At 39.3% G+C, this 15,019-nt stretch overlaps 1 protein-coding gene across 8 annotated transcripts in view; it reads right to left on the reverse strand.

Annotated features, from left to right (window-relative positions):
- The window catches only part of PLCB1 (phospholipase C beta 1), a 648,190-nt gene that overhangs the window by 118,189 nt on the left and 514,982 nt on the right, over positions 1–15,019 (reverse strand). For all 8 annotated transcript variants that reach the window (XR_004313135.1, XM_032461845.1, XM_032461843.1 and 5 more), the window contains 3 exons: positions 14,373–14,477; positions 13,267–13,376; positions 924–1,056 (listed from right to left, as the gene is read on the reverse strand). Coding sequence is in view for 7 of the 8 variants with exons in the window: in XM_032461845.1 (XP_032317736.1) it covers positions 924–1,056; positions 13,267–13,376; positions 14,373–14,477 (348 nt within the window). In the remaining variant the exon portion in view is untranslated. The remainder of the gene's footprint in view (positions 1–923; positions 1,057–13,266; positions 13,377–14,372; positions 14,478–15,019) is intronic.

A 15,019-nucleotide genomic window follows, 5' to 3' on the forward strand; every position in this document is an offset into this window, starting at 1 on the left:
ATATTTAAATGACTTATTCAGATTCCAGAAACACTCAAAATGTTTGTAGTTGGTATGTAAAATCTCCATTTGAAAAATTTCACTTCTTGTTTACACTCAGGTCGTCTTCTTCCTATTATTGGTCTCAACAACTGCCTTTCTTAAGTAGGAGCATAGACGCTAAAAGCACAAATACTTCAGGATCGTGGGGAACTGTGTCCATCCCGCCTTCACTCTTCATTAGCTGTGTGGCCTTCGAGAAGTACCTTGTCATTTCAAAGCTGCAATTTACTCATCTGTACCCTTGGGCCAATGACAGCAATTCCCACAGTGGCCTGCGGGAGAGTTAAATGAGATAGTTCCCATGAAGGGTCCAGCCGAGGGCTTGGCACATGGTGGGCACTTAAATTATTGAAAAGTAAGTTGGAAAAAGATGGGAAGGAACTAAGACTGTGTTTCTAAAGCAGACCTATGTGTAAGGTGTTTGAAGAACCCATCACACACCTGCCAGCAGATGGATCATAATCTGTCATTAAATAAAGACATGGGAAACCTGGGTAAAACTTTATTGTGGCTTCATAAGTTATCAGCGGAGCCAGAGGACACTTATGAGTCTCTCTCGGCATTCCTTCCTCCCTTCTGTCCTTCCTTCCTAATTTCCTTCCTTCTGTTATCCTTCCTTCCTTCTTCCTTCCTTCCTTCCTTCCTCGCTTCTGTCCTTCCTTCCATTCTTCCTTCCTACTTTCCTTCTTTCCATCCTTCCTCCCTCCCTCCCTTTCTTCACTCATTCATTCCTTCATCCCACATTTCTGGAGCACCTCCTAAGTCATGCATCTTTGCTCATGGGATGCTTTCGCTGACTCAATCACACCACCTCCTTCCATGGTACGTACAAACCAGGGTGTCTTACTCCCACTGTACAGCTCTCTTCTCAGAGCACTTACCTGGAGTTGGTTGGCTGTGGAGAGCCTGGGAGGGTGGTCTGGGTGTCAGGGATGCAGTGTGATTCACCCCATTTTCTGCCGGAGTTGTCCTGGCTTCACTCGGAGCTTCTGACGGTGTTTCCCCAGGATCGGCCTAAAATCATAAACATCCTTTCATTTTCCCCATTTCTTACTGTTCTTTCGTTAACTTTTTAAACCAGCAAGGCTACATTTGAGAGCATTTTCACAACCTATTTGGAGTCTGGTATATCACATTTGAAAGTGTCTGGAAGTATATTGAAGTATGTTTTAAAAATAATTCTGTAAGTCAAATTATTGTGAAAACAGCATGGTGTTGAACCATGATTGCGGCAGAATAATTGTATTGAAGGCCCCGATATTTATGCCTTCAATGTCCATGCCCCTTGGCAGTGTCCTCCATAATGGCTCTGGACCTGAGTATGTCATTTGCTTTGGTCAAATAAGAGAATAGCAAACCCGATGTAAGCAGTGAATTGACATTTGCAAGCCATTTGCAAATGTTTCCTCTCTTTCTCAGACCCCTACTATAGCAATGGGGGCTGAGAGATCATGTAGAGGAGAGCTGAGTCACGTAGCCAAGGATGTCCAAGACCAGCCAGGCCCCAGCTGACCACATACACTTAAGTGAGCCCAGCTAAGATGAGCTGAGCCTGGTCCAGGTCAACAGAATTGCTCAGCTGACCAAATGACTCATGAACAGTAATAAGTAGTTGATGTTGTAAGTCACTAAATTTGGGGACTGTTTGTTATGCAGCAGTAGCTAACTGATGTGGTGGTTATAAGCATAGATTTTGGAGCCAGACTATCCTGGGTTCAGATTTTGGCTCTGCCACTCATTAGCAGTGTGATATTGGGCAAGTCACTTAATTGTCTGTGCCTCAGTTTCCTCATCTTGGTAGATATGATATGTAGGTACTGGGTATTGTAATAGTGTCTATACTGTAAGGTTGTTTAGAGGATCAAATAAATTACTACTTAGAAAGAGCTTAGAATACTTCCTGGCACAGAGTGAATACATGGATGTTAAATAAACAAGTAAAACATTTAAGCTTTTATAACACTATCAATGAATAATAATAACAAATACATTAAAACTTATGAAATCTCTGCTCCATACCCTCCAGCAGCTAGTCCACTACACCCTGTGCAGAGCAAACATTTAGCACTTGATGAATAAATGTTGATCTGTTTAAAATGATTGCCTAAATAATTAGATACCATTTCACTGATGCTTTTCGGTGCTCTGCAGCTCTTTTGTCAGAACTGCCCTCTGTGTCCAAGGCAGATTTTACCGGCAAGGAGGCTGTCTCCATGCTCTATGTTGTAGCGCTTTAAAAAATACATTCGGAAATGGCCAGAAGTCATTTGGAGCCCAATGTTGTGACATTCTGTCATGTAATTACAGACAGCGGATTGTCTTATGATAACATTTTTATAAAATGTAAAAAAAGAATGAAAATAATGACACTGATTGTCACAAGTGGCTTTTAAACTGTCCCTTACAGCAGCTTTAAAACACGAGTTTCAAAACTGCTTTTGGTGTTGGCAGATTTTTTCTCTTTTCTGTATTACTATTATTTTATCAATTAGGTTTGTTTGTTTATTTATTTATTTATTTTAATGGTGGTACTGGGGATTGAACCCAGGATGTCATGCATACTAAGCATGTGCTCTACCACTGAGCTGTACCCTCCCCCACCAGCAGAACTTATTTTAATTCAACACACAACCCCTGTTTATCTAGCATGCTGCTGGGTGCTGGTGGCATTGAGGTGGAAGGGTAAGTCCTGGGACCGGCAGCAGGAATCCAGTTGGGGGGCAGGAACCCAAACCAGCAACCCAGGCAGCCTGTAGAACCCCACTGCGCAGAACTCTTGTCTTTTGGAAAATGGCTACTGGTCTGCCTGTGTTCTTCAGTTACATCCATCAGGAGAGTTCTCCCTAGAATCATCATGCCATGGGGAGGGATGGCCTGTTTGTTTTTTAGCAAGAAACTGCAAACTGGAGGTTTAGAGTCCAACAAGAGGACATGGAAATACTCACCCAATATGGCCAGAATTTTAAATTGAGATTTTACATGAGGGCAATGGAATTTCTTGTTTCACTTGAGAAATCAGATTGGGCAACACTGGGGACTGTATTCCCACTTGGGATGAGAATGGCGGGGTTTCTGTCCCCTTTAGGACACTCCCTCCTCACTCATTCAGACTTTACCTGCCTCACTCCTGGAGGCATTTGAGTTTGTGGGAGACAGTTGAGAAGATTGAAATATGATAGATGTTTGACCACAAAATTCATAAAGGAAGTGCATAGACATCCCACAGGAGAGGCTGAAGAAACGGGAGTGTTGGAAAAAGCACTGGGTCTTCAGCAAAGTTACCCAGTGGACCTGGTCCTCCAGCTTGAATACAGTGGGAGTGAAGCTTCCCAGCCTCCCAGCTGTAGGGGGCGCCTGTGGTCAACAAACTCAGTTGCCTGGAAAACTGGGATGGAAGGCGTCCCTGTTCCATCGGCAGCTGATAGTCCTCATTTATATGCAGGCAGGTTTCTGGAACCATGCGGGGAATGATAGCTGTCCTAGGGTGACAGCTGGCTGAAATGAGACTTTTGGAAAAGGATAGGGAAGAAGACAATTTTGATGCAGGAAAGAATGGAGGTAATAATAATAACGTGTGACTTCTTTTTAGCAACTAGGATTAGCATCTTGAGGGGATCAGGCCAGAGGTGTATTCAGAATGAACCCAGTAAACTTATTTTGCCTTGTGTCAGGTTGGCTGGCATTCTGTGGAGCTGTAAGCTCTTGGCAAATCAATTTCAATTATTAACTCAAGTCAAGAGGCAGGAAAAATAAAATTCTGCTCATCAAGGTTATGTAAGACAAAGTCTTTCCATTCCGTAAACTGATATAAAGTATGAATTCAGATATTTTTTTTTTTAAGCAGATAAATGTTGAAGTGATACACAGCCAAACACTTCGTAGTTACAACTGAGCATCAAGAGATCACCAAAGTTTGGGGCTGGATTTGAGGTAAGCTTTGGAGAAACGCTTGGTCCAGGGGTCCTGGGGTGGCCTCCAGGCAGGGTGGGCTGCATCACACAACCTGGGGGGGGGGGGTGCACCCTTCTCACCGTACATTAACAGGCAGTTAATAGAAATGATGGAAATGAGCGAAATGGACTAGATTTAATGCAACACAGCAAAAGGAGGCTGTGTTCAGAGCTGGAAAGGGAGCTCCTGGAAGGGTCGGCTGAGTTCCAGTCTATTATTGCCCAGGCTTTGAAGAAGCCTGGAAAACTGAATTTTTGTGTGAAATCTCCCAACTAAAAATCACCGAGAGGCCAAAGTGCATCTTCAGACCACCTTTGGCCCAGAGGCTGCCCACCTGTACCCTCTGCTCGGAGGAGAGAGTTTGCCTGGATTCCCGGGACTGTGTGAGGGTGAGCAGTGCACCTACGGAGACCGAGACGCAGGAGGGGGCTGCGCTGGACCCGCCGTGGGCGGGGCCAACTGGTCTGCAGCCCCGCCCCCCGCCCCAGAGGCGAAAGCGGGCAGAAGAGGGCGGGTAAGGAGGACAGTGAACGCTGGGCTAAGGAATTTAGGGCTCCTTGTGTAGTTTGACTCTTGCCAAGGGCCTCTTACAATTTTCTGGAAACCGATTTTATTTATGAGTTTAGTAAGAATCTAAAATGGCAGATATATCAGACTAATTTTTAAAATACGTTGCTAAGGGTGGAATATACGGATTTTAATTGACATTTTCCTAATGGAGGTTGACAATAGAAACAGCTGCAGATCACTGGGTACCAGACACGGTGACACCAGCTTCAATCACAGCCCGGTGATGTTAAAGCAAAGAAATCAGAGGGGCTATTAAAGGTCTTTACCAAAGCTTTTATTAAATGTCATGTAATTTGCTAGAGGCCACACCGTTAACAGTGGGATTGGTGTTTGAATTTATGTTATATTATAAAGTCTAAAGTTTTCTACTGCGCTAGTTCACTCTGTAGTCTATGATAATAGCAACTAAGGAACCGCGACAGTAACTTAATTTGCTGCCAAGATACAGAGATGTACAAATGATAACATCATTTTCGAAAACTTACTCTGTTGCACTAAAAAGGCAATCCTATATTAAAAGTTAAATGAGTTAAATAAAGCAGTTAGATACACGAGCTGAAAAACCAAAAGCCCCTATACAATACTGTAATTAAATTTTTGGTACCATCACTGAAAGGTTGAGTAATTCCCACTCTATGGATATATGAGCTGAAATGCAAAAAACAAAGCCCTCATTCCACTCGCAAGAATCAGCGGAAGTCAGCATTTGTGACTATTGCTCCCCAGACTTTTCCCAAAATTTTTTTATGAGTTTGAATAAAATAAACAAGAAATCCTTTGCATCATACTGGAAATTACAATAGAAACAAAAAAACTAGAAATATCAGTTTTCTCAATTTAATGCAGAGACTCTTGAGATTCCATTAAACACATTTCAAGGAAGGAAGGTTGAGAAGTTAGTATTTCAGTTGCACTAGATTTGCCTTTGCTGGGTGGAGAAAAATGTGCAGAATCAGCTACAGCAGAAGTAGGTCACTGCCCTCCAGTGGCTAAATGAAGTCATTACAACGTTTTGCCTTCAAAACATGGGATAGTGAGTGACCTTTTTAAAGCCAAGATTTTATTATAAAAATAGTATTTATGTCCTTCTTATTTCCAGAATGAACGAATGTGCCTTTGCAATATAATACAAGTGGGTCAGTAAAGGTATAACTGGAAATTATTACAAGTTTTAGAGAAAGAGGATATGCCATTTGGTAGGCTAGTTGAAAAGGTTTCCCGTCCGGGCACTGAACATTGTATCTGATCATCAAGCCACAGAGAACCGGGATTTCAGGAATTTAGTGGGGTGGTTATTATGCTAAGTAGAGGGTCTTCCAAATACCAAATGCGTGACTGCACTATCGGAGGTGCTGGGTCATGCTGTCATGCCCGAGTCATCTAAGAAGTACAGCAGGATGGCAGCATCTTGACTTGGATCCCTGATGGGTGTGGCTCAAGGGCAAGGTCATCAGTGTTTCCAGAATATTAAAGGCAAGACTCACAATTTCATCCTGCAGAAATCCAGCCCATTCAGGACAAATGTGGGCAGTGGATGAGGCTTCAGCAAAAGTAGCCTTTCCCTCAAGAAAAAGAGCTTCCTTAAACATGTGTGCAGTTGGTACCTTACATTTATATCACCTGAATGAAATTAGATAATGTATCTGCCCCCCAACTCCAAAAAGAATTTCTAAAAACTATATCCTGATGTGTGTGCTCTGAAGCATGTTGGGGTGAAGTATGCTAATATTTGCAACCTACTTTGAAATGCATCACAAATAAGATGGAATAATGAAGGTAAAGGGATGTAGAGATGGCCATACATGTGATAAAGCAAATGCATCAAAACTGAAGTTGCAGAATCCAGGTGATTGATATACAGATGTTCTTTTAATTCTTTCAACATTTGTGTACATTTGAGAATGTTATATTATAAATTACATAGATTATATAAATTATATATATTTAAATTATAGTGAATTATGACAAAACTCTTATATTTTTAAAAGTTTACCAGCGTGAGTTAGAAGCAAAAGGCAGCTTTGAGGAGTAAACTCAACTACTGACTTCAGGTTTTGTCATCATAGGTGTCATCATACAAAGAAATCATCAGCATTCACATGGTATGTCACTGCTGAAGCCTTCGTGACAACGGCAAGATACACGCAGAGGTGTGAAGTTTTATTAAAGTCAGTCTCTTCCTCCAGACTGTAAGGCCCATGAGAGCATCTTATTTTTCTTGTCATTATAGTTCTATAATGCCCAGCATGGGGACTTACATTGTTGTGTTAAAAAAAAATTTACTGAATGAATGAATGAAGAAATCCAGTTTGTTTCCGGCTCATGTATAATCCATAGATGGAGTATTAATGACAAAGTCCTGAAACTTTAGAACCACTTAAATGCAAAAGAAAGAAAGAAAGAAAGAAGGAAAGAAGGAAAGAAGGAAAGAAGGAAAGAAAGAAAGAAAGAAAGAAAGAAAGAAAGAAAGAAAGAAAGAAAGAAAGAAAGAAAGAATGGAAGGAAGGAAGGAAGGAAGGAAGGAAGGAAGGAAGGGAAAGAAAGAGAAAGAAAGAAAAACAGGGTAGGGAATAGCTCAGTGGCAGAGCACATACCTAGCATGCATGAGGTCCTGGGTTCAAGTCCCAGTACTTCCATTTAAGAAAAAAATTTAAAAGAAAAGAAAAAAACATTTTTTGAATTAATTAATCAATGAGTAGGAAGAGTGAAGATGCCACTCTTTCTGTTGTCTGTGGTTAGAGAATCTGCATTTAATTCATAATTGCAGCAGTTTATTTACAAAGAGATAAAAGTGTGACAGGACGTAGCTCTGCTGACTATTTTGTGTGGCATATGTTACCATTCCTACCAACTTTAATTTATTAGAAATATTTTGATATCATCTCCAAAGAAGTCGGCAGAAATGAGTTCTTTTGGCCTTGAAGGCTGGAGCATCGGGTCCTCTCTTCCATCTTAACTTTCCCCTACAGTGGAAATGATCGCTTGGTGAATGAATGCAGACATTGTGACTTGGAAGCTTTGAGCTGGGGAATCTGTCCTTTGGCCAAGGCAGTGTACAAAGTAATCAAATAGAGCCCCCATGTATAAACCTAACTTATTTTAAAATATTTATTTATATTTATTCATTTTTTTTAAATTGAAGTGCAGTCAGTTACAATGTGTCAAACCTGACTTATTGAAGAACAAATTCTGATCATATCCAGCGATTTTGAAGAGAGAAATCTTGACATTTGAGTCAACAGAAAATTCGCTTCAGAGGATTATTATTTAAGGTAAAGGTCTTATATTCTGTGCTCACTCATCCAGGAGATCTGTCACAAAGGACAGGAAGATGAATAAGGGCCAGTCCTTGTTAAAAGTTATGGAAAATTGCAGTTTTGTTATTGAGGCAGTGTGATGTAGTGTAGTGTAGACGCTTGCTACTCAAGGTGTGGACCATGGCACAGCGTGATCCCCTCAGCTGGGGCTGGTCAGAGACCCCAAGCCTCAGGCCCCACCCCGGACCCACTGAATCAGGCCCAGCTTGTTATCACGATGCCCTGGTCTGTACAATGAACTTCTAGAATTATGGGTGTAGAGCACGCGTTCTGGAGCCAGGTTGCTCGGATTTCAATCCCAATTCTGCTCCTTTGTAGTTGTGTGGCACTGAGTAAGGAATTGAACCTCTCAGCACCTCAGTCTCCTCATCAGATAAATGGGAATGATAATAGTAGTAGTTAAGACAATGCGGATGTTTTATGACTTACATGTGTTAACGCATTTAAAAGGCTCAGAATGGGGCCAGGTACATAGTAAGCACTCAGTAAAAGGTTTCTGCACTCCTTGACGTGCTAAAAGAAGTCAAGTTCAAATTCTGCACTTGGACGTTAATGATATCACATAATGTTTCCTAGTCAATACGTTGGATATTTCCTTAACTTCTTTAGAGGCGCATTTTAAACATAGAAAATTAGTGTTACTGGTGTCTCATCAGTCATCTGCATAACCACATTAAACTATTAGGGCTGTGGGACACTTTTTTAAACTAAGAATCTTTGTAAAGAAAAAAATAGATACACAGGAAACATGCTGGAAGGACATACACCCAAAATGTTAACACTATCTGCAAGATTACTGAGGCCCTTTTTGTTTCTTTGTTTTTTATGTTTTAAAATTTGTATATGACCTTTTATTTATAGAAATAACTGTAAATATTAAAGCGCCTTTGTTATGATTCAGATTAGGCAACTTTCTGTGATGTTACTAATCCAGGATCCTGAATTGTGACTTTAAAAGAGACAAAATAAATCCAGCAACTCAAATCTGTTATTCCTTAACTTCCTACACACACACACACACATATACATATACATATGTGTGTGTGTGTGTGTGTGTGTGTGTGTGTGTGTGTGTGTATATATATATATGTATATATATTTGGAATTATATACATTGGAATTTTATGTATATTTATGTATAAATTTTTCACACGATCTGAAACATTTGTTTATTATTCAAAGCATGGGGTATTTCCAACTTTCCTACTTATTTGGTTTGCAAATTACTTTATGAAGATGTCTTATTAGGTGACTACAATTCTGGGAATATTTTGGAGTCCAATAAAGTCCTTCATTTTCAAATAGAAATGACCTTTGTAACTACCAAGTTAAAAGGATTGTACTAAAAAAGTCTTTGTTGCTGAAACAGTGTCTCCAGTGTCCGCCACGTCCTAGATAGAATCTTCTTTTGAGAAAACCATAGGTACTCATTTTCAGTGGCCTCATTCAAACAAACTTACATTATTCCAAGACCAGATAAAGGGCGCACTGGTGTTCAAAGGTGTGAAATGATTTTTCTCTCCCAGCATTACATGGGCAAGGCAAACGATTTTTTTTTCTTGAGCTTTAAAAATGAGGTCATTTAAGGGTTTAGATATGTCAAAGGGAAAAGAAATTATATTTTCTCTGTTGGGCCATATGGAATCTATGTGGTTCAGTGCTTCTAAAATTACTTCTAAAACTGAAAATGTTCAACTTTAAGTTTAACCAATATTATACATTTACTGAAAATTCTTACTGATCACCATTTTTGGAGGAGAAACAAAGATAATGTTGACCTAAAATTCTACTTTTGTATTTTCATATTCATTAATGTTATATGCAACTTAAGTAGGTTTTTGATATGTGATGTTTGGTGCAACGATAAGGCTTTGAAAGGGCAATTATATAAAAGATCTGCAATCTCAAAGGCCCTAGGTCTCCCACTCCTCAGAGGGAGGTTTTTTTCCTGTTGCTGCTGTGAAGCATTTTTAAAAATTGAAGTATAGTTAATTTACAATGTTGTGTTAGTTTCAAGTGTACAGCAAAGTGATTCAGTTTTACATACATTCTTTTTCAGATTCTTTTTCATTATAGGCATTGAAGGTATTGAATATAGTTCCCTGTGCTACACAGTAGGTCCTTGTTGTTTTACCTATTTTATATACAGTCCTGTGTATATATTAATCCTAAACTCCTAATTTATCCCTCCCTCCCATTCACTTTCCCCTTTGGTAACCGTAAGTTTGTTTTCTATGTCTGTCAATCGATTTCTGTTTTATAAATAACTGCATTTGTATCATATTTTTTAGATTCCACATATAAGTGATATCGTATGATATTTGTCTTTCTCTGTCTGACTTACTTCACTTAATATGATCATCTCTAGATCCATCCATGTTGCCACAAATGGCTTTCTTTCATTCTTTTTAAAGGCTGAGCAATATTACATTGTGTCCATTTTATATATACCACATTTTCTTTGCCCATTCATCTGTCGATGAACATTCAGGTTACCCAGAGTGGCCTTTTTTGGCAATCATTAGAGAATGGTCTCTCTGAGGCACCATTAGCAAAACGTTTCATTGCAAGACTTTTACCTCTGCTGCTCTACTGTATAAGCTGAAATTGGTGGTGTCTTGAAATGTTCTCTTCAAGTGAGTGTTTACTCCTTGGAGAACCTCACTAACAAATAGGTAGAAGTCGATGATATAAAAACGTGTTCTTTCTAAATAGTGACAAAACATGCAATTTTATTTGAAAATGCTTTCCTTGAACTCCTATTTTTTAGAAAATAAAACACATCCACTTGATTAAAGAGATTCCTGTTTTCTAATTAGAGAGGAAGACTTAGTAGTAATTTATTTACATCTACATAAGTCATCTTTACCTTGAATCATATTTTATTAAATACATTAGTAAGCTACAGGGAGCAGAAGAGAAAAGAGTTTCAGAGTTTAGAAATCCAGTGATTTCTAAGGAGAGCTTTTTAATTTCACATTGGTGTTTATATGAGCACGACAAGAAGTTCATCGAATTCACCAGTCTTAATCTTTTCAAAGGCCATTGGGGGAAAAAAAAAGTACTATTATCTCTAAAGAAACAGTGGAATTAAAGATGTAACTATTGTCAAACAGTTAAATTCTAGTCCCCACGTAAAAAATTCAGAAAGGGCATTTATTTTTGAATTTAATGCTAACAGAGCAGCTACGTAGCACTGTGGGCTTCCCTGCGAGCAGAACTGGACCCGGGATTCTTGAGCATCTGATTGTAAGATCGCTCTCAGGAGAGAACAGGAGGGAAATGAGGAAGGCAGGGGAAGACAAGGAAATGAGCTAAGCTGAAACAGGGTTTCAGTTGGAGTCTGGCCCCAGCCTGATCCCATCAGGGACATGGGAACTTGAAATGCAACACAGAAGTTGCCTGCTCAGAAGCAAGCGACCTTGGCTGTTACTCTCCTGTATCTTACAGTTGCTGCGCACAGGTCACCTCCTCGCAAGAATAACCTGCCAGACATCTCCAAACAAGGTAGTTCCTATCAGCCCAGGCCAGTCCTCAAAGAAGTCTGCAGCTGTGAGCAGTGGAGGCAGCAGCCCTGAAAAGGAGATCTGGGCAGGGTACCACCGGCGTCTGCTCAGAGCGTGGAAAGACATCTCTGTCTGCAGGCTCTGTACAAGCCAAGCAGTGTGTGCTCAGACTATCCTCTCAAAATTCAACTAGGAAACCTAAGTGTTTTTCACTGTCTCTTTTTTCCCCTCTGCAGATGCTAAGCGTAAATGTGAAAGACACAAGTAGCTTTGAATGTATATTCATGTCTGCCATTAGGCATAACTCTCTGGCAGCCTAAAACTTCCCAATAAGCCCATTCCATGCATACAACAAAAAGCAATATTTATGAGAATCTCCGGTCTAATTTTCAGTTTCATCACAGAAGATATGTCTCTTGGTTCTATCGGACACAATGCCTGCAGCGTAAATAAGGGCCTGAAAATTTTTACTCATATGTTAAATATGTTTTTCTTTCATGTCATTTCATTTTCTCTCTTGTTCAATTAACTCAACATCTCAGATCAAAACTTTCTGTAATTCTACACAAGAAAATAATCACAGATGTGCTCAAAAATATATTTGCATGATGTTCACTGAAGATCCGTTTAAAATCGTGACACATTTAAAATACCCTAAATCTAAATAAATAAATAAATACAGCAGTACATAAAAACAAAAACAAAAATAAATAAAAATAAAATAAAATACCCAATAATCAGATTGGAAAAATAAATTATTGTAGCTCTATGAAGTGATTAAAAGCTATGTCGTAGGAGAATACTTTATGACATGAAAAATATTTGCATTAGGTGAAAATAAAAGGTTAAAACACAAATTGTGAATATTATCCCATTTTATGAAAAAATACTAATTGTGTATAAACAGACTAGCTATATATACACCCCATGTTTACAGTGTTATCTCGGAGTGGCTTGGGTATTTGGTTTATAGGTGATATATTTTGGATTTTCTTTTCTCATTTTTATTTTTAAAAATTTTCTACGATAAACCGAGGTTTCTTTATTCTTTTAGAATAAGAAAGAGATTATTTGATAAATAATGCCAACTTTAATAGACTTGCTATTACAGTTACCCAAACAGTTCTCATGGTTTTTTTCCTATCCTGATCATTCTCCATTTTTCTCATCTTTTTCTCTGAATTTATCCTCTGAATATTCAAATGAAATACAAAACAGCTACTTTCTATCACTATTTGTAACACTGCTGTCCTCTCCAATGATCATGAAATTATATTTCAGTCTACATAGAGGGTTCATATTTTTAAATTTCACTTCTAATATTTCTAGATATTCCTTAATTATTCTTTTCATTGACATCTAGTTAAGAATAATACATCAGCTATTTAGGGAATATGTATTATAACACATAAATAGACAGAAATAACAGTAAACACTTTATGGCCCACACTACACACCAGGTATTGTGTTAAGTACCATATGTATGTATCACAAGAAATCACAAACACACTTTGAAAATCCTGCACTTTAAAGACAAATACCAAATGATTTGATGATCGTCTTCTTTTTTAACTGCCTTATTCATCTGTAATCTATATGAAATAATCTAGAAACTTTCCCCTGAAACAGCAAGATGTGTACTGTTTAATGGGGTCACAAAATACGATGCTGGTGGTGGCCACAGAATGCAGGAAGAGAATGAAATATGAAAGATTCAGGCAATCACCTAGATGTTTTGTGAGATGATGCTAAACTCCATCAAAGTGGTTTTCCCATGTGCTCATTTCCTCTCCTGAGGGTTAATGCCATGTAGGCAAAGCCAGCAACAAGATGTGGAAATCATGCTTAATGCCACGCACAAAATTAGAACACCCACTCACCTCTTTCTTTACTTCTTCTTCATCTTCCAATGTCAAAGCAGCCAGTTGCTTAGCTCTCTGTTCCATCAGATTCACATATCGGATTGGATTTGACAAAGCTTCAATCACGTCTAAATAAGGAAGAGGCATTTGAGATCAAAGGTCCTGGAAATACTGATTATCCATTATCCATCCAGCCATCCACACATTCATCCATCCAGTCACCCATCCATCCATGCATTCGTTCATCATCTTTCTACCCAACCATCTGTTTACTGATTCACCATCCATCTTCCATCCTTTTGTCTACCCATATAACAACTACTCATCCATCCAATATTTTGGAAATGGACAAGGGTCAGTACCCTTTGCTGAAACCTCAGGAAGAGAGAACTCAAAGGAGATCAGCTCTGGGAGGCAAACTGGACAAACTCCAATTCAGAATGCCTCAGTACTCCAAATTTTTAGGTTTCTCTTTGAGGGTTTCATCCATTCCAGGAATGGACCACACACCTGTCCTATTTGGCCCAAATGGTGTTTCACGATGGAGACATTTCACATAAAAAGGCTGCTTTCCAGACTGTTGAAAGAACCCAATGATTTGGCAATAGGGGTCTCATTTGCACATGACACAGCTCGAGCGAGTTATGGCTGCCATCTTTGGAGGAGGCGTGTGCTCCAGGATTGCCATAGTCACTACCACTCCCCAGTGTCTTGCACTCCGGGCACTTGGTACTATCAGCATTTAAATGTATAATTTCTGGTTGACATCATCATAAGTTAATTCCTCTAAATTTAGGGTGTCACTCGTGGAAAAGATCAGGGCTCCAAAACTGGCTGAAGGCCAGTCCATTGTACTGAGCTAGACGGACTGTGTGAAATCAGGCAGCATTGGCTAGAAAGTACGGGCTCATGAGAGTAATACTACCAATGGATAAATATGCTCAATGCTTTACTGGGACTTAAACAAAAATTTAGTCACAAAGATTTGATCGATTTACCTCTAAACATGCATAGAAAAACAGGGGTAATAATGAGGACTTTGTTTGGTCCAGTTTCCTTTCCACTAAGTCACAAAAATATGCATGAACCCAGATGGAAATACCCTTTCGAGTTAGGTTATTTACCTGCATATGTATCTGGGACATAGTCCTTCACCTCTATGTAGACAAAGACAGCTGGGAGCGTCAGAGGCTGGTTCCTCTCATTTCTCAGGCAGATGTAGTGATAGCCTGGAGGGTGACATAATACTGTGTCTCATATTTTCTTCACAATGTTAGTGATAACACAGGAACATCTATTCCATGGAAGTGTTCATTTTAGGTGACTTGGATGACAAAAGCTCACTTCTTTCTTATGTTAATCAGATTAACATGAGATTAACATTAAGAGGTAAGGTATTTTCCTCCTCAGACAGGAAAGCAATGTTGATTCTGATTTTTTTTCCTTTTCTAACTATGTTTTTTTCCCATAAGAGAGAATTTGAAACCATATGTCATGGATTGAAATATTGGTCCAAATTTGTCCCCTGTACATGATTTCTTGACTTCTTGCTTAGCCACATGCTCTGCTTTGGACAAGAGGATGTCAGTGTTATGGTGCAAGCAGAGACTTAAAATACACTTGCAGAAACAGGGGTGTCCTTATGCATCCCACTGGGCTCTAGTGATGTCTGTAAGTGTCACTGTCCCTTCAGCTGGGGCCCCTGAATAAGCACATATGGAAAGACCTAAGCCTGGCCCACAGCCTAAAGCACAGCCATATGCCTGACCCT

The sequence above is a fragment of the Camelus ferus genome, chromosome 19, assembly GCF_009834535.1.
Source record: "Camelus ferus isolate YT-003-E chromosome 19, BCGSAC_Cfer_1.0, whole genome shotgun sequence".
Lineage (NCBI taxonomy): Eukaryota > Metazoa > Chordata > Mammalia > Artiodactyla > Camelidae > Camelus > Camelus ferus.